General features: G+C 41.8%; 2 protein-coding genes across 4 annotated transcripts; both read left to right on the forward strand.

The window, feature by feature from the left end:
- The first annotated feature begins 25 nt into the window (after window positions 1–25).
- On the forward strand, window positions 26–10,601 carry C3H11orf54 (chromosome 3 C11orf54 homolog). 3 transcript variants are annotated; one of them, XM_064170080.1, is made up of 10 exons: window positions 175–249; window positions 1,191–1,267; window positions 2,898–3,021; window positions 3,638–3,736; window positions 4,681–4,754; window positions 5,528–5,629; window positions 6,730–6,906; window positions 7,633–7,782; window positions 8,321–8,437; window positions 10,107–10,601. In XM_064170080.1, exons 3-10 carry the CDS (start codon window positions 2,964–2,966, stop codon window positions 10,278–10,280), a joined length of 951 nt encoding a protein of 316 aa, XP_064026150.1. In that variant the 5' UTR covers window positions 175–249; window positions 1,191–1,267; window positions 2,898–2,963; the 3' UTR covers window positions 10,281–10,601. The 3 variants fall into 3 exon arrangements, with proteins under 3 accessions (XP_064026158.1, XP_064026140.1, XP_064026150.1); XM_064170088.1 differs by lacking the exons at window positions 175–249; window positions 1,191–1,267 and adding an exon at window positions 26–74; XM_064170070.1 differs by lacking the exon at window positions 1,191–1,267 and having other exon boundaries at window positions 162–249.
- Window positions 10,602–12,379: 1,778 nt separating this feature from the next.
- Window positions 12,380–25,028, forward strand: MED17 (mediator complex subunit 17). The gene is made up of 12 exons (XM_064170098.1): window positions 12,380–12,644; window positions 12,993–13,159; window positions 13,528–13,747; window positions 15,743–15,879; window positions 15,971–16,055; window positions 16,927–17,079; window positions 17,882–18,012; window positions 19,060–19,244; window positions 19,551–19,688; window positions 20,605–20,722; window positions 21,953–22,112; window positions 23,949–25,028. The coding sequence occupies exons 1-12, from the start codon at window positions 12,413–12,415 to the stop codon at window positions 24,152–24,154; spliced, it is 1,932 nt and encodes a 643-aa protein (XP_064026168.1). The 5' UTR covers window positions 12,380–12,412; the 3' UTR covers window positions 24,155–25,028.
- The last annotated feature ends 2,592 nt before the right edge of the window (window positions 25,029–27,620 follow it).

Consider the following 27,620-nt stretch of genomic DNA (forward strand, 5'->3'; position numbering starts at 1 on the left):
GAAGGCGGGATGGGGACGGCGACGGCGACGGCGACGGCGCGGCGGGCTGGGCTGCCGCTGCCATGCTGGGTGTGGTGAGGATGGGGGGGGCGGTCCCCGGGGCTGGGCCGCGGCGGGGCCCGGCGCGGCGCTGCGGGCTGGGCTGTCGCTGCCGCTGCCATGCTGGGTGTGGTGAGGATGGGGCGGTCCCCGGGGCTGGCCCGCGGCGGGGGCAGGCAGTGTTGCCGCGCAGCCCCGACGGCGGGACAGGTAGGTGCGGGACAGGTTAGACTCTAACGACCGTTGGCTGCGGAGCCGGGGATCGTCCACCGGAGCTTTTGCGAGCTTGAGCAGTGTGGAGCAGCTCCCCGCTGCCTCCGGAGAGTCCGGACTCCTCTTCAGGGCGCAGTTCCCGCGCTCCCCGTTCGGTGTGAGACTCCGAGCTGCTGCTTCTTGCACCGATTGGCCTCTCGTTGCTGCTGTCCTGCCTTTCTTCCCCGCTGCTGCCCTGTGTCCCCCGAGCTGTGGGTTCCGGCCTGAGTAACCCGCTTCTTCCCTCTCGCAGCCATGCCAAGTGCAGGGTCAGCCTTAGCGTTCCTTCACTTCAATGCGCTTTGACTGCCTAAGTGTTCTCCCTAAAGAAACTTGTGCTTGCCCTACCATGACTCGTCCTTTCCCAGCCGCTCAGGTTGTAGCGCCTGTAGCGGTCCTCTGTCACGTACGGGAGCTCCTTACGATACCCCAACTGACTAATAAAACTTCTGGGGGTGTACGCCCCTGTGGATGTTTTGCTGGTGTCATCGCTAAATCTCTCTCCTTGCACTGATTGCCATCTTCAGTTGTTAGCTGATAAGTCTTTTTCTATCCCACTTGACTGAGCCTGCGTAGAAGCCAGAAAGGAGAGGTTATAGGCAAAGCAGTTTAGTTCAGGTTTTGGTACTAGGCGCAAAGTTGTTAATATCATGGTTCCCATTTCATCTGCATTCTCCTGGTCTTTGACTGCTCGCTCTGATGTTTTCCTCCTGCTTCAAAAAGAGAGACTTAAAAATCTTTTTAGGTGCTTGTTCTTTCCATGATTGTTGCACCATCCCAGATCAAATAATCTTATTGTTCCTTTAGCGTTCACGTTCTTTCTTTGAAAGTCTTTTATAGTAATTCAATGGCAATCCAACACTCGGTGATGGATTTTGATTGTCTTTGTGTCTCTTCAGATTCTTCCTCTTCTACACCAGCAAACTGCTCTTGCAGTGGTGATTTGAGGATCTACTTCTCTTTCGTGTCTTTCCTGGTAAGGACTACTGTCCAACTATCAAATCAGGTCTTTGCCTACTTTCTTGATTGCAGGGAGCTGACTCTTGTGTTTTAAACAAGTGATGGTCTAGGTGTTATATCTGAGCCTACTTATTTGAACTGTGTCTGAGACTTAGCTCTGCCTTTTGCACAACAATTCTAGCCTGTCTTCTCAATCTGTTCTAGGACTTTTTCATCTGGTGTCTTAAGTGCTGGCACAGCCTCATTCTGAATGTGACAAAAAAAATCTGAGAGGATGAGTATCATCTATAACAATGCTGCCAAAACCATCTTCTCTCTTTCTGTGATTACTCCCTTTCCTATGTTCGGCGCATGCTTGAAGTCTTGCGGTATGATTTGTTTCATCCGACAGTAGATTTCTATCAGAAGCACCAAACCCAGCCTGTTACTTTTTCCTCCATAGCCAGAGGACAGAAGGAATCACCTGCAGAGATGGCTAAGGCCAACTAAGATCAGAATTAATATACACAAATAAACATCTTTCTCCCTTTTTTTACTGCTTGCTGCAGCAGTAATCAGGGATGGCTGAACTTTGAGCTCAAAGACTTCAGATGGGTGACTGTTCTGATCTCTCAGCTCTTTTTATTTCCCTTTTTTTTCCCACTGAGTATTTTTTCCTTGGTGTAGACTTGAGAAGCTGATGGTACGAGGAGAGTTATGATTTTTAAAAATCATTAAAGCTAGTTTGGTTTTGGTTTTTTTTTAGTACAACCTTTACAGATAAACAGCTACCTCACATCTTAGTCCTTCCTAACAAAAGCTCTGTCAGGTCTAGGATTGTAATTATATTTTTGTGTTTTTTTGGTTGTTTTTTTTTCCTTCCCAGGTCTGATATCTGAATAAGTGGGATCCATTCTGTTTTTCTGCTGTGTGCAGCAACCATGTGCTTAAGGAGTTAATGATTGCTGTGGCTGGTTTATAGATAGTGTATAATCAGCTCTTTCTGCTCTGAACTAGTGATTTGCCCCAGTAGCTGAGTTTGCTGTTGCAAGGTTAACTGAAATAACAGTTCATTTGTAAAAAGGTTCTTAAACTTACGTTCAAACAAAATATTTTGTTGCAGACTCCGTTCCCATACAGAGCCTGAAACTGCAGAGCTTGCTGCTGTTGTTTTCTATTTTGCTGCTAACCTGTTCCGCTCTGGCAGAGAATATACATGCCCAGAATTAATTTCAGACCATATCACAGCTGAGGTTGAAAGTCCACCATAGCCAATGCAGGGAAAGTAAACAAGGTAGTGAAGACCTGAGAGGTCTAACGTGCTCAAAACCCCTCATTTTTTCTCTCAAAAACGTTACAACTCCAGGCTTACAAAGAACAGATAAGTCTCCCGACCTTTCGCTTGAACTGGATTCTTGCAGCATTGGATATGTTTTGCTTGAGGGCTTAGTATGTGTAATAGTCTGTGCCAGCTATAGAGCTGACAGACACGTCTTCTTCCAAAGCACATAAGAAAGTTAACACGAATATTGGAGCTGTTAGTCTTTCCTTTTGATGGCAGAACTACAATTCTGCTGTTGTCTATGTATTTTTGAGTGAAACTGAAAAATAAGTAGCATATTGAAAACAGGTTGTTTGAATTGTTAAACTGTTACCCTTGTTGATAGCTCAGCCACTCCTGCGGCGTGGTGTATTGTAGTTTCTCACCTGAAGAAATCAGCACCAGTTAAGAAATGGCCAAAGTCGAAAGGTTTGCTTTTCATGTGCCAAGTCTGGAGGAGCTTGCTGGTGGTAAGTCATGCAACATGTAACTTTTTACATACTTATCAGGTACTCTTTAAACCTAAGTTAAAGCTCTTACCGAAACCTTTCTACAGCTAGTCCATGCAGAACATTCCTGCTTTTAGCACACTAAGATGAAAAGCACATTTGTTCTATGTATTATTATTTTCTTAAAGTAAACAAAGCCTCCTTACCCAAACCTCAGTGATATTTAATCAAACAGGCTCTCAAAACCTTTAAAACTGCTGCATTTGTAGATCTGTGTGTGGGTTGTGAATGAAAGTCACTGCTAAATATGTTTTAAGGTTACCCAGGCTACTTCATAATGTGCTGTTCCTAGCACCACTGGAAGCAGTCAGTTACTGTACTTCAATGAAAGTGGGCTTTAAAATTCATTAAAAGAATTAATGTGGTAGCTAACATTTTTCCAAACAAGTCTGGCCTTCTCGGAAGCTCAGACTCAGAGAAGCTCTGCAGAGAGCAACATTTAAATCAGTGCAGTTACGGTAGGCATAACACCTTTGCTCCGTCTTGTTGAAGTCTAAAACAGTTTTGTTGCTATTAAGTTGTCAAACTCTTGGTAATTTTTCATTCTTGATAACTGTGCCCTTATTCTTTATCATAGTTTTGCAGAAAGGGCTTAAGGAAAACTTTGCTGATACTCAAGTCTCTGTTGTAGACTGTCCTGATCTAACTCAGGAACCCTTCAACTTTCCTGCTAAAGGTAACCTATCATTCCTGTCTTCTGAAAAGAGTCCTCCAGATCTTTCTACTGGCCCTACTTGATTCTGGTCTTCTGAAGATGTTGGGAGACCTGAATTTTACATTTTTTGTTTTCAGGTAAAGAATATGTATGAGAAGAGGTCTATTTTTTATTTCTGGATTGGCTTCCTAGTTGGCATATGAACACAAGGACGAGTCACAACCATGTTCTTGTTTTTTTTTTTTCTTAACCTACCATTGCAATACTCACTTATTTCATAAGCTTTATTTACTGTACTGAATAGGTTTTGTAATTAAATTACTTTCCAGATGGAGAAATTTTTTAGATCTGTGCCAATCAGTAGCTGAACCTAAGGTGTTATGCTCCCATTGTTTTAAAAATCCATGTATGTCAAGGCAGTGAAATGGTCTTATTCTGAGTGGGGTTCATCTTCTTTGACATGGACTGTCTAGAAGACAAATATGTCATCTGTGCTCCTTATCTGAATTCCCTCTGACATCAGTGTGGGGAAATAAGCACTTCTAGAAGGTGATTCATCACTTCTTAAAATACATGTCCAAATAAGTGGAATGAATTGTCTTGAGACTTGGACATCCAGCTTTGATGAAATTTTGCAAGTGAAGTGCCAGGGAGGATAACCACTGTGTGGTGAGGGCATCTTACTGGAGAACTGTGAAAAATGGCAGTTGTTGCCTACTGTAATTTTTTTTCATGTGCGTAGAGAACATCAATTTTACAGCAGGTTGGCTGACATTAAATCCTCCTGCAAATCGTTTGCTATCCTTGGGCTTCTTAATAGTGCAATGCTCTGAGCATGATAGGGAAATAGTTTTCTCAGAGTTTTAGAAGTTCGAGGAACCAGTTCTTTGGTGGGTAGACTGCATGCTTATTTAAGTTTATTAGGCAAAAATATTTTGGCAAGCTAACTGGCTGTATTCTTCCAGGGATTTGTGGAAAGCCTAGAATTGCAGATGTGGGAGGTGTTCCATACCTCATACCTGTTGTACAGAAAGAAAAAGTGAGTTTTTCCTGTATCTGTGCTTTTTTAATACATTTATCAAAAGAAGAGCAATGTCTTGTTGAAATATAAACAAAACTAAGTACTAAAGGATACTGTAAGATTCCACTTGTAAAATACACTTACTTTTTAGTGGTTTATGAAATTGATTCTGACCCGCCTTATGCATAGACTGTGTCAAGAAGTACTATATGTGGTGGCAAAAATATGTCATGGTTCATCTTCTGCCCTCAAATACAAGACAGTTTTGGAAACATACTATCTGTGACTGGAGTCATGGAAGGAACTACTAAACACTGGGCTCGCTTGCAGGTTTTTGTATGGCTTGCTGCATGCCTGTGGTTTCAAGTCACAGCTATGCTTCTTTGTAAAAAATGGCTGCATTTGCATTTTGAGACCAACATTGCATTTACATTACTGGCCTTTTCCAAGAGTATTGTGCCTCTCTCCTGACACCTCACCTCATCTGTCTCTAGATGCTCCATTTCTTATATTTTAAACAAATACAAATTTTAGTAAGAACAATAATTTATATTTTGGATAAAATTGCTGGAGAATATACAGACAGGCTCAGCTTTTTAGAAAACAAATAGACATGTGCCTAATTTGTTGCTAACAAATGTTTTACCATTCAGACACTGTATTCTGCCTAATTATCCAAAGTACTGGTGAAAACATTGTGAATTACATACATCCAAATGTTACAGTGATCAGAATGACAATTCAGAATCAGAGCAGCACACCAAAATCAAAGGATTGTTTCTCTTTTGCAGGTTTATGATCTAAATGCAGTTGCAAAAGACATAGAACTGCCTGGAGCTTTCATTCTTGGAGCTGGGGCAGCTTCATCTAGGATTCTTGGAGTAAATGCTGAGGTCAGTAAGTGTGATGGCTCCCAATGAATTTCTGAAAGTACCATCCATAATAGTAGTGCACTGTATCATTTACTAAACACCATTCCTGATGAAGGCACATAAAACACATTAGAAGGAATTCAGATGAGGGCTGCCTGATTGGGTGCATACTATTGAAATAATCAAGATTAATTTTTAACCTGTAGTTCTCCAGGGAGCATGTGATTGCTTTGAACCATGCACAAAACGTTATTTTTTGAAACTGATTGACAAAGACTTGACCAGTGGTTTTAATAATGAGATCTAGAAATGCTTGTCAAATCATAGAATCAACCAGGTTGGAAGAGACCTCCAAGATCATTCAGTCCAACCTAGCACCCAGCCCTAGCCAATCAACTAGACCATGGCACTAAGAGCCTCATCCAGTCTTTTCTTGAACACCTCCAGGGATGGTGCCTCCACCACCTCCCTGGGCAGCCCATTCCAATGGCAAACCACCCTCTCTGTGAAGAACTTGCTCCTAACATCCAGCCTGTGACTTTATCTTACCATTGTATATTTTAAAGATGCCACATACAAAGTGATCTCCTTCAGGAGACACAAAAATTGAAATCTGCTGTCTGTGGAGGCTTTGGTTAGTCAGAGTCTTTTCAGACATAAACCCCTGATCTTGCCATCTCCTTTTGATGCATTTGCTGGCAGATGGGATAGTCTATCTCAGCATTAAATTTAGGCCACTCTAATAGTGGTTGTTACTGTACACTGAGAAAGTACTACATAGAATTACAGTAGTTGCATGCAGGCCCCAGATCTCAATGCTTAGGCTTTTTTTTTAAACACTAGCATTCTAATATTACATTTCACCATCCAGAAAAAAAGTAAAACTATTTTCTGCAGTTCTGAGTTGTATTACAATATTAGTAGGTTTTTGTAGTTTGTTTGTGTTTTTTTGCCCAGTATAGACCTCATCCTGAGAGACAGAACTGTGTGTTGAGGGGGATTATTTCTTAGAGTCATGGTCCAAAGCTTAAATTGCATTTATGTGAGTTCTGTTCATTTAACTGACTCTTACATGTCCTTACTGACTTACATGACTTATTCTTACATGTTATTCTTCTCAGCTTATCCCTATTGTTCAAACTAAGAGTGAAAAAAAGCCTGCTGTAAATGGGAGCTATGTTGCTCAGATAAATCCTGCAGATAAAGGGTGCCTGCTTGAGAAGTACAGCAGTAAATATTCTGACTGTGAGTTTGGGCTGCTGGCCAACCTTTATGCCAGTGAGGGCCAACCTGGAAAGGTAAGTACTTGGATGAAAGGTGGCTCTACTTGTAAAGCTTTGTGGTTGAGGGGAAATTCTTTTAGTGTTGTCCTCTCAGTTTTCTTTGATAATAGTAAAACAGTAATTCCATGAAAGTAATATCCAAATGTAAGGAACTGCTGCCAGTGAATGAATGGAAGATGAGTGGAAACAGAGGAATTTGGATTTTTGGGGGATAAGTATTAGTTTGCTGAAACTTTTCCATCATAAATCCAAATTAGCAGTGACTCAGGGTAACAGTTGTACAGTGTACTTCTGTAAATCTGGTCTGGGCACTTGTCTAGTTTTATGTAGAATTTGCTGTGAAATTGCACAGCTAGCACAAAGTTTTGGCAGAGCTGTCCAAAACATGACTACTGCATGGAAACTGAGCACTCATCTCTGTCTCCAGGACTTTGTTTATAAGAGGGTGGAAGCCAGCTGGTGGACAGAAAGGGGTTTGCTTATATCATGATCTCTTACATGAGTAGATGACTTGCTGCCCAGCATCCTTCACAGGCAAAGCTAGTGTTGAATAGAAAGTCAGGAAGAGAGTTGTTCTGGTACCGGATTGACATGAATTGAAGCAGCTCTTGCAGGGAAACTCACATTTTCAAAAAGTGATCTTGGGTTTAGAAGCTTGGGAGAAAAATTCAGAGCATCTTTCACAGACCTTTTCAAACTTCTGGTGAGAAACAGCAGTGATAAATTAACTTTATTATCCAGGTCATTGAAGTGAAAGCCAACGGAAGAACTGGGGAACTTAACTTTGTGTCTTGCCTGAGGCAAATTTTAGAGAAACACTATGGAGAAAAGCCAGTTGGGATGGGTGGTACATTTGTCATTAAGAAGGGGAAAGCAAAGATTCACGTTATGGTAAGTTCTCAGTTCATATGACTTTCTTCATTCTTCTGAAAACAGAAGTGTAAATCGAGGTGTAACATCTTTGTCCCACGAATTCATTCTGTATTTTCAAATGCATGCATAAACTGTTAGGATAAGCAGGGTATTAAAGTAATGAGGTGGCATTACAAAACTAGTGGTGCTGTATTGCTTGGCCTTAGTACCATCTTCTTCTGTTTAGAAATCTCTGGGCAGCTGAAGAACTGTAGAACTATTGTAAAGTGAATTTAAATTACATGCATGAACTGAGATGATACTTATTAGAAGTACCAGTACTTACAATATGTACCGGTAGAATTCTCACTTTGGTAGTTCTCCCACTACCTGTACAATGAAAGGTGGATTATTCTGGTCACTTTTGCTTCTGGCAGAAACACAGTAATGGGCAGTGGTGAATTTTCTTTAAGCAGCAAGGAATGTGTGCAAGAAGGGGAAAGTGAAGGAAAATTGCTAAAGTATCGTGATACAAGTGTCTTCCTTTCACTTTTAAAAGCTTTTACTTTTGCTGTAGCCTCCAGAATTTTCTGCCTGCCCACTGAACACCGATGAGGATGTGAATAACTGGCTCAAATTCTTTGAAATGAAGGCTCCACTGATTTGTCAACCAGTAATTGTTTCCAGAGATCCAGTGAGTGCCTTTTTCATTTCTAAGTGTAAACTGAGAGTTGTAACAAAGTTTGTTTTGGGTGTGGTTTTCTTTTTAAGAATAGGAATGTGTGTATATTGTGTTAAACTCCTCTGGAGGTGGCATAATGAAATAGAAGCTTCTTGCTTCTGTTCCTGGTTTGAATTGAGGCAAAGTCAAGAATCATAGAATCAACCAGGTTGGAAGAGACCTCGAAGATCATCCAGTCCAACCTATTCCCCAGCCCTGTCCAGTCAACTAGACCATGGCACTAAGTGCCTCATCCAGTCTTTTCTTGAACACCTCCAGTCAGCTCCAATTGGAACTGTGGAAGTGTTTGCATTCCAAACCCAACAGCACAGTTTGAATTCACAGCTGGCCACACCAGGGGAAATGTCAAGAGCATGGAAACTTGTTCAGCCATCCTCATCTAATTCAATTCTGTAAGAGCTGTTTTTGCCAATGCTGTGTCAAAATACCTGAAGCATGTGGTTTTATAAGTGCTGGGGAGACCTTATTGCAGCCTTTCAGAACTTCAAGAGCAACTACGAGAAAGATCACAGAAGGTCAGGGTCTGGAAGTGACCTTGAAAGATCATCTAGTCCAACCCCCCTGCCAGAGCAGGATCAGCTATACCAAATCACACAGGAACGCATCCAGACAGGTCTTTAGTATCTCCAGAGAGGGAGACTCTCTTGGGCAACCTGTTCCAGTGTTCTGTCACTTTGACAGTGAAAACACTCTCGTGTTTACATTGAACTTCTTATGCTTCAAATTCCACCCATTGCCCCTTGTCCTGTTGTTGGGCATCACTGAGCAGAGCCAACTCCCTCTTCTTGGCACTTGGTCTTTACATACTTATAAACATTGATGAGGTCACCTCTCAGTCTCTTCTTCTCCAAGCTAAAGCGCCCCAGTTCCCTCACCCTCTCCTCATAGGGAAGATGTTCCATTCCCTTAATTATTTTCATAGTGAGAGACTTTTTTCCAGGGCTTATGGTGACAGAAGAAGGGGCAGTAATTCTAAACTGAAAGAGGGAAGATTTAGATTCATAGATAATAAGACATTTTTTAGGCTGAGGGTGGTGGAAGAGGTTTCCCAGAGAAGCTGTGGGTACCCCAGCATTGGAAGTGTTCAAGGGCAGGTTGCATGAGGTTTTGGGCAACTTGATCTAGTGGAAAGCATCGCAGCACATGGCAGTGTGTCAGACTAGATAGTTTTGAAAGGTCTTTACCAATCCATGAAACCAGTGAGGGTCATCTCATGGTTTAATATGCGAGTTGTTACTTTTATTTGTTGTTCTTCCTATTTTCATCTAAGTTAGCTTGCAGAATTGGAGCAGAGATTATCAATTTACCACACGAGTTTGTGGCATTCAGTACAAAGGTGTTCTGATGTCCAGTAAGGGTTCCTTGGTGTGACTACTTTAGTCTTGTTGGAAAGAATGGGAAAAGAAAAATCAAAAAGGGAAATCTCTGGGAAACTGTCCTATGTTAAAACCTTGTACATCTCCTGTTCTATTTTATTGTCACAAGCATCTTGCAAGTTTTCACTGCTTGGTGGTTTGGAGCAGGCTCATGGAAACATGCAGTATAAAGGAGAAACTATCACAGGACTTTTAACCACTGTTCACATGAACACAACAGTTTACAGGCCTTTCTCTGCTGACAGGGCTTTGATCTGCGTGTGGAGCACACCCATTGCTTCAGCCACCACGGGGAAGGAGGTCACTACCATCAGGACGCTAGCCCTGACAGCGTGCAGTACCTGGGGTACTTCCTGCCTGCTGAGTTGCTGTTCCGCATCGACAGGCCCCTGGAGACACACCTTGTCGGGAGAGACTGAAAGAGGGAAGCTCTGGTGAAGATGTAGCAATTTAATCTTTCTGAAATGAAAATGCTGGTTTGTGTTGTTTTTTTTTAATAATGCTTTTTAATTATCAGAGTCATGAACAAATATGAGAGCAGTAAACTGCCAGCTTCCTAATTTTGATAGAGCAAGAAATTCAGAATGTATGTGTAATAAATATTATGATGTCTGAGTTAAAATGGTGATTTCACTGCAACAGAATCATAGGATTGTTTCAGCACGAAAAGACTTCTAAGATCATCGAATCCTACTGTCAACCTAACACCACTTTGGCCATTAAACCATATCCTAAAGTGCCCTGTTCACATGTTTCTTCAATGTCTCCAAGGTCTGTGACTCCACCACCTCCCTGGGCAGCCTATTCCAATGCCTAACACCTCCTTCCATAACGCCTTTTTTTCCTAATATCCAATCTAAACCTCCCCTGGCACAATTTCAGGCCATTTCTTCTCCTGTTACCTGATTACTAGAGAGAAGAGCTTGACCCCTGACTCATTGCAACCTCCTTTCACAGAATACATCTGTTTGGAAGAGATTTCAAAGATCATCCAGTCCAGCCTTTGACCCAGCAGTGAAGGGTCACCACTAAGCTGTATCCCTAAGCGCCAGGTCCTCACACTGCTTGACACTTCCACCCTGGAGGGGTCTTGGCCAGACCTTTCCAATGTTTGATAACCCTTTCTGTGAAGAAGTATTTCCTGATAGCCAGGCTGAACATCTCCTGGTGCTGCTTGTAACCACTTCCTCTAGTCCCATTGCTAACCACCAGGAAGAGTCTGTCTCTCGCCTTGCTCAAACCTCTTTTCCTAGAATCATAGAATCAACCAGGTTGGAAGAGACCTCCAAGATCATCCAGGCCAACCTAGCACCCAGCCCTATCCAGTCAACTAGACCATGGCACTAAGTGCTTCATCCAGGCTTTTCTTGAAGACCCCCAGGGACGGTGCCTCCACCACCTCCCTGGGCAGCCCATTCCAATGGCAAATCACTCTCTCTGTGAAGAACTTCTTCCTAATATCCAGCCTATACCTACCCTGGCACAACTTGAGACTCTGTCCCCTTGTTCTATTGCTGGTTGCCTGGGAGAAGAGGCCACCCCCCACTTGGCTACAATGTCCCTTCAGGTAGTTGTAGACAGTAATAAGATCACCCCTGAGCCTCCTCTTCTCCAGGCTAAACACCCCCAGCTCCCTCAGCCTCTCCTCATAGGATTTGTGCTCCAGGCCCCTCACCAGCTTTGTTGCCCTTCTCTGGACATGTTCCAGGACCTCAACATCTTTCTTGAATTGAGGGGCCCAGAACTGGACACAGCACTCAAGGTGTGGCCTGACCAGTGCTGAGTACAGTAGAGATCTCCTTTCAGGTGGGTAGTTATGAGGTCTCCTCTCAGCCTTCTCATTTCCAGATAAAACAATCTCAATTCCCTCAGCCTCTGCTCATAAGACTTGTTTTCTTGACCCATCACCAGTTTTGTTGCCCTCCTTTGGATATGTTTCATCACCTCCTATCCTTCCTGTAGTGAAGGTTGCAACACTGAACATCATGTTTGAGGCATTGCCTCACCAGTGCTCGGTACAGGAGGATGACAACTTCCCTGGTCTTGCTGTCCATACTGTTTCTGACACAAGCTAAGGTGGTATGTTTCTACTGAGTGATTTTTCATACTGAGGAAAAAAAAACCCCAAGCTCAAAAAATCTCCCCGAAGCTGCTGGAGTTTCCTGTGTGGCTGGAGCTGGTGATGGGGAAGCAGAAGTAAGTTAATGTTTAAGATGGGGAAATAAAGTAGCTCGTGGGCAAAAATAACGCTATTAAAGCAAATCGCTATATCCCTGAGGGGCGAACGTGAATGGAGCATGCCTGAGACGCGAGAGTGAGCAAGAAAGCGGCGGGGAAATGCCTGAACGGCGCAGCGAGCGACTCGCACGGCTGCCGGTGCGTTCCCGCCGGTCCCCCCAAGGCCGACTCCGCCTTCTCCCGAGCGCCTTCCGGAAACAGCCGAGTCCGCCCGGCGCTTGCCCCGCCCCTGGCCGGCCGCCCCCGCTCGGCACCCGTAGTCGGCGCGGGGCCGTGCGCACAGCACGTCGCGGCGGGCGGGGGTCGCAGCACGATGGCGGGCGGGTCGGCGGTGCGCATCAGCATCGAGTCGGCGTGTGAGAAGCAGGTGCAGGAGGTGGGGCTGGATGGCAGCGAGACCTATCTTCAGCCGCTCTCCATGTCCCAGAACCTGGCACGCCTGGCGCAGCGTATCGACTTCAGCCAGGGCTCCGGCTCCGAGGAGGATGAACCGGGTTCGGCGGGCCGCCCTTGGGCCGAGCCAGGCGAGGCTGAGGATGAGGAAGGTGAGGAGCGGCTGGCTCTTGGGTCTCTGTTACTTCGATTTCGGGTAGGCTCGGAGCCTCAGTCTTCACAGTGGGCTGCAGCTGATGGAGGCCTGGTGAGCGTGGCGATACCTGGACTACAGACCTACAGGCGGTTTGGCCTGGCTTGTTTTCCGCCTTGGATTCCCGTGGACGAACGAGATATCAGATCAGGATCGACTTACAGCGAATTACAGCGGCAGAGTGAAAAATATTTGGATATCGCGAGGTTATGTTGTATTTCGTGCTGTTACGGTTTCTCCATGTCTTTTATGAATGAGTCTTACATATGTTTTTTGCAGTCCTTTGTTTCCCTTTGCTCTGTTTTAGGATTGGTAAAGTTTCAGCCATCCCTCTGGCCTTGGGATTCAGTGAGGAACAATTTAAGAAGCGCCTTGACTGAGATGTGTGTGCTGTATGATGTTCTCAGTATTGTCAAGGATAAAAAGTTCATGACTCTAGATCCAGTCGTGCAGGATCCCCTTCCTCCAAAACAGGTATATTGCAGCTAGTCGACTAGTCTGTATGGCTTAATATGCAGTATGCATGCAAAACACTGATTGGCTTTTTTTATCTGCAGTACATACAAGATGTATAAAAGTGTTCTTGGTGCTGTGTTAGTGTAGTATCATAGGAGACTGGGGTAAGATCGGGAGGGAGGTGAGGCTGATTTGAAAGGCCACTTTACCAAAGCTCTAAGTCAGAATAGTATTGGACACTCTAATACTGGCATGAAAGTAATTGTAAGTAAGTTACTGAATATCCCTCAAAAATAAGGTAGCACTCACTGTCAGCTAATTTTCACTAATAATATTCTTTTGAAAACATATGTCCGTTTCTCTCTTTTCTTTGTTGTTGTTGTTAGAATCCTCAGTTTCTCCAGCTAATTTCAAAAAAGAAATCCTTAGCTGGAGCAGCTCAAATCCTGTTGAAAGGTGCAGAAAGATTATCCAAATCAGTTGCAGAAAACCAGGAAAATAAGCGACAAAGAGACTTCAACTCTGAACTGCTAAGACTGAGGCAGCACTGGAAGTTGAGAAAAGTAGGAGACAAAATTCTTGGTGATCTGAGCTACAGAAGTGCAGGTAAACAAGAAGGCCTTTTGTTTTTCTCAAGAATGGACACTTTATCAATTTCTTTTTTTGTAACTGGAAAATCAGACAGTATAATAAATAATAGAAGTTGATTGTAGTTATGATGCAGGATTTTAAAAGGAGGAAACTTTGTTATCAGGAAAAGTACCTTGCCATATGCAACCTAGAAAGTGATTTTTGAAGACTGACTTTGTAGGATGCAAGTATCGAGGGCACCACCAGCAAGTCTGCAGATGACGCTGAACTGTGTGATGGTGTTGACACACTAAGGGGACAGGAGGTCATCCAGAGGGACGTGGGTGGGCTGGAGAGGTGGGCCCAGGTGAACCTCATGAAGTTCAGCAAGAGCAAGTGCAGGGTCCTGGACATGTGCAGACAATGCATGCTTGCAGCCCAGAAAGCAAATCATATCCTGGGCTGCATCAAAAGAAGTGTGGCCAGCAGATCCAGGGAGGTAATTCTGGGTAATTCTGCCACTCTGCTCTGCCCTGGTGAGATCTCACCTGGACTACTGCATCCAGTTCTGGAGCCTTCATTACAGGAAGGACATGGACCTGATGGAGCAGGTCCAGAGGAGTGCCACGAAAATGACCAGAGGGTTGAAGCACCTCTGCTGTGAGGACAGGCTGAGGAAGCTGGGGTCGTTCAGTCTGGAGAGGAGGAGGCACTGGGGGGACCTAATAGCAGCCTTCTAGTACCTGAAGGGGGCCTACAGGAAGGATGGAGAGAAGCTGTTTATGAAGGCCTGCAATGACAGGGTGAGGGGCAATGGGTTCAAGCTTGAGAAGAGCAGATTAGATTGGATGATAGGAACAAGTTCTTTACTGTGAGGGTAGTTGAGCACTGGAACCAGGTTGCTCAGGGAGGTGGTTGAGGCCCCTTCCCTGGAGACATTCAAGGTGAGGCTTGTCGGGGCCCTGGGTGACCTGGTCTAGTGGGGATGTCGCTGCTGACTGCAGAGGGGCCACACTAGATGACTTCTAGAGATCTCTTTCGGCCTGGACCATTCTGTGATAAAGGTTGCTGTATGGAAGCAATTGTGTATTGACAATGTAGTTGGTCGTTGACAGTTTGGTCTTGTAAATCATTAACTTCCATCTACATTTGTTCTGTAAAACTTCTTTTTAATGGAGAAGTATGTAGTGTTTTTGAGTGAAGATCATAGAATCAGGGGACTCCTAAGGATCACCATATCTAACTCCCTGCTCCTTGAAGGACCACCTAAAACTTTAACCATATAACTAAAGATTCTTGCCAAAGATAGTTTTATTATACCTGTTACTCCTACACCTGTGAGAAAGGATTCTGAGAATGTGTATTGTGCATTACAGTAAGAGAGGATAACCTTGGGGCCTATTATGAGTGAAATATTGAACACAGAATCTTAGAAAACTGAACATGTAGATACAAAGCAACCATCTGAACTGGTCATGTGACACTTGTCAGTGAAGGAAGGGGAGGGAAAATTTAGGGTTATTCTGCAGCTGCTTCATGAACACAAGATGTAACCCAGGACATGCCATCTTTTTAGATTATTCTAAACTGTATGAATTGTGCTCTTGATATAAGAGATGCAACTAGGACAGGTGTTGTACCTTAAGGCACTTGCTTGCAAAACTTTGAACAATTAACCTTAGTCTTGTTTTAACCAAACACTTTTTTTTTTCTTTTTCCTTGCATCTACTGATGTAATTTTGAAACACTGTTGGTTTTCTCACAAAACTATTAAATACTTCTTACTCACTTACTTCAAAATATTACATGTTGCACTCAAGAGGCCTGAGATGCTGTATTGATGAAATGAGTTTTCTAATTTACCCATTGCTTTAAGAAGTCATTAAGAAATTCGCACCTTAAGAAACAGCACAACTATGGAAGTTTGGAAGCCTAGAAGTAGATACTCGTCTGAAATAAAGATATGACCTCTGTTATTTGCAGAAAATGCTTTTTTTTTTTAATATAGTGTCTATATCCTTCCTTTCTTAGGCTCCCTTTTTCCTCATCATGGCACATTTGAGGTGATAAAGAACACTGACATTGACCTGGATAAAAAGATACCTGAGGATTACTGTCCTTTGGATGTTCAAATTCCAAGTGACTTAGAAGGATCAGCCTATATCAAGGTTTGCCAAAAAAACTTGAGCGTGGGTTTTGATATTGTATTTGTATGCTGGCAGTAAAAAACAATTACCAAATGATGCTCTCTTTGTCTAGGTTTCTATTCAGAAACAAGCTCCAGACATTGGTGACATTGGGACAGTCAATCTCTTTAAAAGACCCATGCCAAAATCAAAACCAGGTATAGTTAACTGTGTGTTGTTTTTTGAGTGTGTTCAAGAAATGTGTTTGCACATTATACTTATTTGAAAATTGTAATACGTGACCTGAAAAAAGTATGAAGAAGAATATTCATATTTAGCTGAAATTTTCTGTTTAATTATTTTTTGGGCTTTGGAGATGTGATGCTTTCAAAGCACACTCCTTTAGTTTTTGGTTTGTGTTTAGTCAGTTTCTGAAACAAAGTTAGCAGGCCTGTATTTTGAGTATTTTGAAGTACTTTTTGTTAGTCATGGAAAGTTAAAGCATGTAACTGAAAGCAAACCAAGGTATTGGTTACATCGTGTTAGTTCAGCTGAACAAAAGATTCTTCACCTTGCCTAGAATAGGTAGTTTTTCTGTGGCTTGCATGTTTTCCCTGGATCTAAAACTGTGCTGACAGCGTGTGCATTAGTAACCAGCAACTTGCCTGACAGGTAGTAGATTGATTCACTTAATATGTGCCTATATGTGAAGCTATAAACCTTTTTGGGCTTATAAATGCTCTGAAAGCACATATGTGAACTTATACTAGTGTTTTATTGTAAAGTGAATTTAGTAAAGCTAGAAGAGTGTCATTGCAAATGAATTGCAACTTAAGCAGAGTGCACAAAAGGCTCAAGAATGTAATAGGCAGGGAATTGCAGTTCACAAGACCCACCATGTATGTAAAATTGTAGTAAAATGTATTAGCATTATTTTAGAGTGCTCCCTTAACAGATACAATTCTGAAAATGCTCAGCTTGTATGGAGGGTACTGTCTACCTGACCTTAGTGATTACTTGTAGCTGCTGCACAGCATCAGGTAGCTTCTCTACTTCTCCACTCTGCAAACACTGATTTACATTTTTCAGGTTCTCCACACTGGCAGACAAAGTTGGAGACTGCACAGAATGTTCTTTTATGTAAAGAAATTTTTGCCCAGCTGTCAAGAGAAGCTGTTCAAATTAAATCACAAATTCCTCACATTGTTGTGAAAAATCAGATAATCTCCCAGCCTTTCCCAGGTAGGACACATTTAAAGGCTTCCTAACCCATGATTGTTTGCTTAACCATGAACTGAAATGAGATTAATTCTGATTATGTGACCTTTTCTAATGCTTTGTTCTTACTGTTTTTCAAAGGTTTTGAAAAATAGAATTTTCCAGTATTCATTTTTTTACTTGCTAATTATAAAAGCATCCAAGTAACAGTTTAAGTACTCATTGTGTGGGTTTTGGTTTGTTTTTCTTTGTGATTGTGTTTTTTTTATCGGCAGCACTTCAACCTGTCAACTCTAATGCATGTGTACAATGCAGTTGCATAAATCATTGCTCCTGGAGTTAATGAGCCTTTAGGAGAAGGGAAGGGTCACATTTTTCAGTAAGGATAATTGAACAGCATGACATTGCCTCAGAGTTGGCTGCTGGATGCTCTGTTCTTACAAGAGGTTCACAACTCACTATGTTTCTGGATTGCTTAAAATTTTATATGATGATAAGTCATTCCTTCTTTGGGGAAGGAGTCTGATCTTGGGGATTGCCCTTTTTCTCTGTGGTTAACTCTTAGAAGTTGGTGTGAAATGCACCTAATGTGTTAACAGTTACTCAGTGTAGCGTTGACAGACTAACAAGTCTTGCCTTTGGTCCTGTGCTCTCCGACATCATTCTTAGATTTTTCTTTGAAACGGTGCATACTGGTTGTAAAACTACTGACTATAAACCCTGAAGAAAACCAGACTGACTATAAACCCTGAAGAAAACCAGTTCTCAGTAGCCTTCTTGATAATTGTCAGTGTCCTCATTTTTTTTTTTAATTTGCTTTGTTCAGGTTTGCAGTTGTCTATTTCTCTGTGTCACTCTTCGAATGACAAAAAATCACAAAAGTCTGCTTCTGAGAAACAGAACCCGGAGGATCATCTCTATGTTCTGGAGCATAATTTGCATCAGCTTATCAGAGAGGTAATGCGTTGACGGTTAAGTACTGGTGAGTTTTAGGGCTATTGTTTGCTCCATGGTTTGCACGCTGTTGTAACAGCAGAGTGCCACTAGAGGCCAGTCGCTTCCTGCCCATTTATGTAAAGCTGCCTACCGTTCATTTTTACTGTGCATAGTTCCTTACGGAGTTCCAGTTAATGCTTACGTGGAATGCTAGTTCTTTACTTAACCTGAGGCCCGGCTGCTCACTTGAGAAAAGCCTTGTAAGGTGTTTTCAGTACAGCTCATCAGTCCTCTTTTTTTTATTTGTGCCTAATTAGTGCTTGCCAAGTACTTTAAGTGAGCGTCTGTTCAGACTGTTCTGCCATGAAAAAAGGACAATCGCTGACTATATGCTTCTTTTGAGATCTACTTCTCTACTTCAGTGTTCTAGATTCTTGTATAATCTAGTAGAAAAAACTGGAGCAGAAGGTTGAGTTTGTCTTTGTTTAGGAAAGGAGCACAGTTTTTGATGTCTTAAGCAGTTGTGAAACCATGTTCCAGAGAGAGTTTGTCTCCTTAGATCATGGCTCTGTAAGTCATACAGTCGTGTGGAATAGTCCAGTGTTTTAAACAGTGCACTAAGTTTCATGAAGCTTTGGCTTGGTGCCCAGCTCTGTTGAGAATTTAATTTCTTTGACTTTGAACAGGCTGATAAATTCTTTCATAACTCAACTTTTTACCTCTGAAGTGCTGCCTTTGTTTTTGTTTAACCACTCTGTCTGTCTCCAAAGATGTCTGCAAGGCAGATTCATTAGTAGCAGCTACTGATACACTACCAAATATTTAATTTGGACCTTCTTTGTAAAAAAATCACTTTCTCTGAGGTTTGAAAGGCTTGTATAAACAGAGGGATGAGTGCAGAGCTGGCTTTAAAGTGCTGTCAAGTTTATAAAATACAAAAGTTGCACATTCTGAAAGTATGTACACATAAAAGCTGTGATGTATACTTAAAAGCAGCATGTTGTAGTATGCTTTTTATTTCTTTCTTCAACCTTATTTGTTGGTTTCCTTTTATAATATCTGTTGTAGTGTCATAAGCAAACCCTGAGCTCCACAGTGATGCCACATCCAGCCAGTGCTCCTTTTGGCCATAAGAGAATGAGACTTGCAGGACCCCAAGCTTTTGATAAAAATGACATCAATTCTTTACAGTCAAATGAAGGACTTCTGGAAAAAATAATAAAGCAGGCAAAACATATCTTTCTAAGACGCAGGTAGGTTGGAAGCTGCTCTTTAGTTAGAGCTACAATGAAATGAGCCATTATGTGGAACACAATTCATCTTTTCTCAGTGTTCTTAAAACTCACAACTTCTTCCTTTCAGTGTTTAAAGTAGTCTTAATTTTGTAAGTACCAAGAACGGATAACGTGAAATATGAGCAAGCAACTAGTGAAAAAAAGTCTGATTTCTTTGATATCTCTATGACAGTTATGACATAGGGTACTGATAATTGTTCCTACTTAAATATAACTGCACAAACTGTCTAGGTTATTGTGCTAGGTTATGTCTTTATCTTCTAGAACTGCTCGAACCATTGACAGCCTGGCTAGTCGTATTGAGGATCCCCAGATTCAGGCCCATTGGTCCAATATAAATGATGTTTATGAATCCAGTGTTAAAGTTCTAATAACTTCTCAAGGATACGAACAGATATGCAAGTAAGTATGAAAATACATATGTCTTTCTAGTTGCAGAAGCATGCAGCACTGGCAGAGTGTGTTCAAGTAGCCCAATATTTGTGTTTGTTTTCCTGAGATGTGGCTGGAACAGCCACTGTAAGAGCACTCTACAACCACTTTAGGCTTTAATGAAGAAATTTAGTAAGTCATTAACGAGCAGAGGTTTCCTTCAAAGAAGGAATTGAAGGTCAATTAGGCTGTTTAAGGTGGGGGATTTACTTTGGGTAGAGATACCTGAATATTAAGTCTCATTGTGTGTCTGGTCGTGGAGAGCTAGTCAGTCTTAGCTTGGTTGCATAGGTGCTGAGGTATGGAACTTCTGTAATTCATTCTGTTATGGACATTGTCATTGAAATAGGGGATATTTGTGTTCCAGAAATTAATCTCTGCGTGCTGACCAGCAATGAATTAACTAATATGTTGATAGTGGATGACCCACCTGTTTTTTCCATTTTGAGCAGTCCCTTGGTTGTCCACAGTGTGAAGCAGGCTGTGGTAATTGGTGCAGTTTGCAGCCTCAGTTACAAAGTACAGACACTGCTCGAGTCTTTGCTGTATGAGAAACAACGTGTCCTGAATATGGACCATTTTCCACCAGCACCTCTGCAAGGAAGTTTGGGTATTGTGGCAGGCAGGCATGTGAGGCAGCTTAGGAGGTTCCTTGACCTGTACCAGCTGTGGACCAGGTCTGGGACATTACATAGAATGTCCCTTGCAGTACAGAGGGAGCTCATGTGGTGAATGATGAAATTGAAACATCTGGGGTAGCTGTTATGCTCCATAAACTTCACACCATCCTTGTCAGTGAGTGAGAGGGATTATGTGTTCTTGGTTTCCTTTTTTCTTAAAAGTTGTAATGCATTCTGAACAAATAAGCTTTTTTTTTTCTTCAAAGGTCCATTCAGCTACAGCTGAACATTGGTGTCGAACAGATTAGAGTTGTGCATAGAGATGGAAGAGTTATTACATTGTCCCATCAAGAGCAAGAACTCCAGGATTTCCTTTTGTCTCAGGTAGACTTGTACATATTCCCTTTCTTGCGGTGGTTGGGAAACAGAAGTAGTTAGAATTTCACTTCTACCTATGTAGAAAATTTTAGAAAGCTTCAAATAAAGGTAGTGAAAATAGGAAGGAGGATGACTGAAATTTTAAGTATATGTAGTGACTGTAGCAACTGTTACTAAAATACAATGCTAGTTTCTACTAAAGTCAGTCATACTAATAATTTTTGTCTTCCATTTAAGATATATTTCTTTATGCTACTCACTATGAGAGCACTAAGATGTTTGCTTTCTAAAGAACAAGTGAGCATGAGTCATAGCAGACAATAAGGAATTTGGTATATAAAACTTGGCTGTAACCAAATGCTATCTAGAGTGGAGATCTTAATGAGCCCCCAATTACTGTCATTTCAACGTTGTCCACTTTACATCAGCCATTACTAAATCAGTTGATATTTGAATGAATTTTGTTCTCTGAATTGCTTAGGGCAAGCTGTCTGGTTATAGTCAGAAGAGACAGGCTCCCTACTAGACATAAATAGCCAGTATACAGGCCTTTAATAAGACCTCTTGTAGTTACATGAAACTTCCAAGACAGAAAACAAATTGAAACAGATTCCGCTAAGGGTATCTGAGGTGTTTTCAGACCTGTTTACAGAGAGCTGTTGTACAGTGCTAGTCACTTTTTCTTACAAGTGTTAAGTCTTGCTAAACAAAAAACAGCACTGAAACTTTCAAGCTGTTGCTAAAGCTCATTGCTTACACTTGAACATTAATAGAGATGATCTGAGAACCTCAATCTTTTGCTTTTTATCCTGAGTTTGCTATGGTAGTACTCTCAAAGATCTTATCTATTTTACAGCAGTGATCTCATTTCAAAGAAAAGATTGTTTAAAGATCTGGTTTCTACCACTTCAGTTTATGAAAGGGCACCACAACTAATTTTAAGCAATACTTAAATAAAACTCATAAGCCCATATATGTATAAAAGTTCATCTAGCTGCATAGGATGTGCTTAATACAGTGTTTTTCTCTTTCTGCAAAGGAACTAGTCTAATTCAAATACCACAAAGCTCTGCCAGCACTTATATCTTAAAAAAAACAGTTGTGAAAGTAGAGAACTTTATGTTTTAATTTGTTTCTATAACTAACTACACCAGAAGAAAAATACTTGATAAACCCATTTTTTTTCATGTGGTGGGAAAATACTGATCAGAAAATGAACCTCTTGTTGTCTTTCAGATGTCACAGCACCAAGTGCATGCAGTTCAGCAGCTTGCTAAAGTTATGGGCTGGCATGTGCTGAGTTTCAGTAATCATGTTGGTTTGGGGCCAGTGGAGAGCATTGGCAATGCATCAGCAATAACTGTAGCATCACCAAATGGAGACTACGCCATCTCAGGTAGAGTTTCCTCTTGCAAACCTGTGGAAAATCTTAACCACCTTAAGAAAATTCTACAGGGTTTGGAAATCTCTGAGATAGTCTCTAGACTTGTAATGTAATGTTGATTTATAGCAAAATATCCTCGAAACAATCTCTCTTCCGTGTGGTATTGACACCTAAAAAGAATCAATACTTTGCCCAGTAAGTCACTTAATATAAATCTGATTTAAGTCACAGACTTGAAAATTATTTCTTAGAATTAGCATATTAAAAATAGATTATGTAAGCCAGCATGATTCTGAGAGAAGGAAGCAAGGCAAACAACAGCATCACAGCTCTGGCCTTAACAAGAACAGTTTGGTTTCTTGAAGGATCTTCTTGGAAGAGCTCATGGGATGGGGAAACAAGTGGTCCAAGAATGGTCACTTCTGTGTGCAAAGGTGACAGAAAATTTGTGTGGATGAACAGTCCTGTGGCTCAGGACTAACATCCTGATATAGAGGGGAAGCTGCAAGAGATCATAAGCAGTCACTTGACACCTGAGAGGTAGGTAGGCAGTTCAGCAATGCGTTGATGGGGATAGGAAAGCAAAAGCCCTTCTGGAGTTGAATCTGGTCAAGGACATAAAGGGCAGCAAGAGGAGCTTTACCAGGTATGTGAGCAGGAAGAGGAAGACTAAAGAAAATGTGATCCTGCTGTTAAATGGGGAGAGAACTTGGTGCAAGAGGACATGAAGAAAATGAAGGTACTTTATGCCTTCTTTGCTTTGGTCTTAAGGCTGGCCTTCAGGAATCCCAGGTCCCTGAAATCATGGGAAATTCTGGAGCAAAGAAGATTTATCCCTCAGTAGAGGAGGATTGAAATAGAGAACCTTTAAATGAACTAGACATACACAAGTTTATGTGATCAGGTTCAGTGTGAGTGCTGAAGGAGCTGACTGGTGTCATTGTAAGGCCACTTTTGATCACCTTTGAAATGCCATGATGATTAGAAGGCCTTCCCAATTGCAAGAAGGCAGGTGTCACGTCCTGTATTTTAAGGAGAATGGAAAACTACAATCTGTCAGTCTCACTGCAATTACTGGGAAGATGAGGCAAAAAATCAATACCAGAAGCACTTTCCAAACATTAAGGACAAGAAAGCAATGTGAAATGGTCAGCATCGGTTTGTGAAGGGAAAATTATGTTCAGTCAGCATGATAGTCATCTCTTTGTAGAAGGCTTGCTTGGTAGCTCAGAGAAAAGCAAAATGTTATCTCCCTAACTGCTTATTTATAAAGCAAACACATGATGCTGCCACCACCCAACAATAAACCACAAAAATCTATACAAGCCAATAGAACACCACCTCCCCTCCACCAGTCTTGCAGAATTGTGATGAAAAGCAGCAGCTCTCCTGAGTGACTTCATTCCTGTCTGCTTCAGATAGACCCAGTTACAGTATCTTTTGATCACATTTTTCAGCAGGATGGTGGGGAATATATCCAGGTTTAAGAACTGGCAAGAAAACCTTTTGCCCTTCTTGGCATCATTGTAGGAAAAAATAATGTCATCATAAGGTGTACGTGGGGGTGTTTTGCTTTTTGTCAAATGTTTCTCTGGTGTGCTCTGCCTAAGAACATGCAGTGCTGAAGCAACAAAATCAGAAAAGTGGGAGATGAGAGGGAGAATTTGAAGATAATAACAAAATAAATGAAAAGAATAAGGTGATTTCCCTTGTTTGCTTTCAGCATGTTTGGAATTGAGTAGAAGTAGTGTGTAGCACACCCAGGGAAAGCTATGTAGAATAATATGAGGAATCCCTACAGTGTAAAACCACTCATTAAAAAAAAAAACTCTCTCTTGTTCATGACAGTTCGTAATGGTCCAGAAAGTGGCAGCAAAGTTATGGTTCAGTTTCCACGGAGCCAGTGCAAGGATCTCCCCAAAGGTGATGTACTGCAGGACAGCAAGTGGAACCACCTGAGAGGGCCCTTCAAGGAAGTGCAGTGGAATAAAATGGAGGGGCGTAACTTTGTGTATAAAATGGAACTCCTCATGGCTGCCTTGACTCCATGCTAATCATCCCTCATTGGCTTTGTGCTGCATCATCGCTGCCTGCTCAGCAAAGGGAAACGGAACCTATGGGGCAATACAAGAAAGCAACTCCAAGTTTATTTCCTCTTAACAGCTGTGTGCATTGTAGTGTTTGTAATACAACTTTTTTCTATGACAGAAAATACAGCCTTTTGAAAAAAGCACTGTATCTGTGCAGGTTGCTTTAGCTAGGGTAACAAAGCTAATTCATGTGTTTTTTCTTTTATAAAACCAAACTCAGTAGGCCTTTGCTATATGAAGGATGTTTGCTTACAGTCATTCCCTTTCCCCTTGTACCCCTACTTTTTCTCAGTAGATGTTTACAACTATTTCTGAAAAATGAATATTATTAGAATGTAACTCTGCTTTTGATAAGGCTTTTAGTGGCTTATACCACAGGGAATGTCTGTCGTTGTTGGAAGCTAGTGGACTGCAGAGGTCAAGAATGAAGGACAAACAAGACTTAAGAATCAAGGAACAGTCTTCACTGTGTGACATTCTTGAGTTGGCGTTTGTATGTGGTTTTTATATAGCCCATTGCTTTTTGAAAGATACATTTGCTTAGCAATTTGAGAGTGTTCTGAAGTCACAACTCGTGGCAAACATCTTTCCCCTCTTCACAAAGCTTTTCTTTAGTTTGAATTGCTGAAGGTCTTTTTGAAATCTATTTGTATGAACCGATTCAGACTATGCACCATGGACTTATGAGGGAGGTGTAAACGTATATGTGTGTGTGTATATATATAGAGAGAGATGAGAACTTTTTGCACATACAACATGTTTGAATTGAACATCATACTTGTAAGGTGACAGTTGTTGTTTTGCTGTATTGTTGAGCAATAAAGACTAGTTGTAGGAACTGTGTATGAAGCAACTGCTTGTGGCAAGCTGCTGCTCAGTGTGCATCCAAAGCAGCTACTGTACTTAAATTGGTATTTGCCAGTGTAGAATATCTTGTTATTTCAGTTCCTTGAAGTACTTGCTTTTGTGCAGCTGAACTAGGAGAGAGAAAGGGTTCTTTCAGGTGACAATACCCAAAGCAACTTTCAAAAATGAAAATAATACTAGTGGAAAATAGTTTCTTGATCTTCTTAAAAGATGGGTCAATGTTATGCACCACCTGTAATATCAGGTCCTGTATTGCGTGATTATAGGCAGAGGGTTTTGTTCTTGGTGAACAGTTCAGCTAAGAGCCTGGTGCATCTGTTTGTGTATCCAGTTATACAAGTCTGGCTTGGCTTTTTGCAACGCAACAAATCTCTTACTAATTAGAAGATGAACATATGAAACTTAAACTGCCTTTACACTACTGTTCTTGACCTAAACTGACAGGTCTTCATACAGTGGTAGCATTTTTAGCAAATAAGCTCTTCGTTATTAAGCAATAGGATCACTTTATAACATTCAGGACCTCACAGTTGCAGGATTTGTCCCCTTTTGAAAATAAACAATGGATGCAAGAGAACTTCCCTTGTGTTGAAGAAGCACAAGCACTGCACATTAGCAGTGAAGATCCTTGTCAGAGCTTTCAGGTCTACCTGGAAAAAAATTTTAAATAGTTGTTAGGGGCCCAGAGAGTCTGGTTTGTAGTACTGAATACAGAGGGTTTCCTAATTTTAATGGAAAACAGCCTGGTTAGGCTTCTAATAGTTCTTGGTAGTGCACCTCTGACCATGAAAGGAAGGTACTAGATGATTAGGACCTTTACAATTGATTGCCAAACCAAACTTTTGAAATCAGACATCTCTTTAATTAAACTTTAAAGTGCCTTAATCCCTTTGATCATTTAGCATGCTCCAACTATTAAATTAACTGCTCTTTTGCAGGCAGTCTTCAGATACTTCAGGCACCTCTAGCATAGCAATGAACTGCTACAGAAGCTTAGCCTCATTTTGTGTATCAAACGTTGCTGACATAAATAATGCATATTGGCAAACACTGTCAAAATGTAAGCTTGATCAGGTTAGTACTTTGTAGCACAGAAAAGAAAATGTTATTCCACCCTGCAGGTGGAAAACACAAGTGCAATATGCAGACTGGAGAAAACATTAGTTAGATTACTTCGTGTTTTGCAATGTATGAAAAGTGGTGTCTCAACAAGAGCAGTTTGAGTATTTGTAATTACTAAATTGCAAAATAATGCTGGTTTAACTTTTCTTCCCTGGTAGGCTGTTGGTCAGTGGGCAGAGGACTCAGGTCTTTCACAATCAAACTGATCAGTTTTTACCACCCCATTGTGACCCTCTAGTCATTATATACAGCATCCTCTTCAGTGCCTGAGTGTGGTTCCTTGTTTAACCTTCTCAGGTAATGTCATAAAATGCACGTTGTTAGCCTTGGGCAGTGTAGACAACTGGAAATATCAGTGGGGGAACTTCGACCAGGTCAGCGTTCTTTCAAAGTCAGTTTTGTCTTATGACAGTGATCTGTGTAGTGGGTGAGGGAAAAGCTCTGGATGCTTATCTGGCCTTTAGTTGAAACATTTGGTACTGTCTTCTACAGCATCCTCCTGGGGAAACGGACTGCTCATGACTTGGATGGGTTGATGCTTCACTGGGTTAAAAACTGTCAGGATGGCCAAAGCCAAAGAGTGGTGGTGAGTAGAGTTAAATTCAGTTGATGGACGGACACAAGTGGTGTTCAATGGGGCTCAGTACTAGGGCCAGTTCTCCTAGGTATCTTTGTTGGTGATCTTAATGAGGGGATTATACCTCGGGGGAGGTATAAGCTGGATGTTAGGGAGGAAGTTCTTGATAGAGTGATTTGCTATTGGAATGGGCTTCCCAGGGAGGTGGTGGAGTCACCATCCCTGGAGGTGTTCAAGAAAAGACTGGGTGAGGCACTTAGTGCCATGGACTAGTTGACTGGCTAGGGCTGGGTGCTAGGTTGGACTGGATGATCTTGGAGGTCTCTTCCAGCCTGGTTGCTTCTATGATTGAGTGTATTGTCAGTAAGTTGGAAGACAACACAAATTGGGTGGGAGTGTTAATCTGCTTGAGGGTAGGAAGGCTCTGCAGACGGACCTGGATAGCCTGGACTGATGGGCTATGATCAGTTGTATGAGGTTTAGCAAAGCCAAGTGCTGGGTTGTGCGCTTGGATTGCAACAACCCTACACAACACAAAAGGTTTTGAGGAAGAGTGGAAAGATGCCTAGCAGCATTCTGGCCTGTATCAGGAACAGTGTGGCCAGCAAATTGTTGGAGCATGGCCAGGGAAAGCTAAAAAAGCTGGTGAAGGGCCTGGAAAACGTGTCTTAACATGGTCTAGTGAAGGGTGTCCCTGTCCATGGCTGAGGGATTAGAACTAGATGATATTTAAGGTCTCATTCAACCCAAGCCATTCTATAAAGCAATGAAGAAATGACCTGAAATTGTGCCAGAGGTGGTTTGGATTGGATATTAGAAAAAAATTCTTCCCTGCAAGAGTGGTCAGGCATTGGAACAGGCTGC

This window comes from Pogoniulus pusillus, chromosome 3 (genome assembly GCF_015220805.1).
Source record: "Pogoniulus pusillus isolate bPogPus1 chromosome 3, bPogPus1.pri, whole genome shotgun sequence".
NCBI lineage: Eukaryota > Metazoa > Chordata > Aves > Piciformes > Lybiidae > Pogoniulus > Pogoniulus pusillus.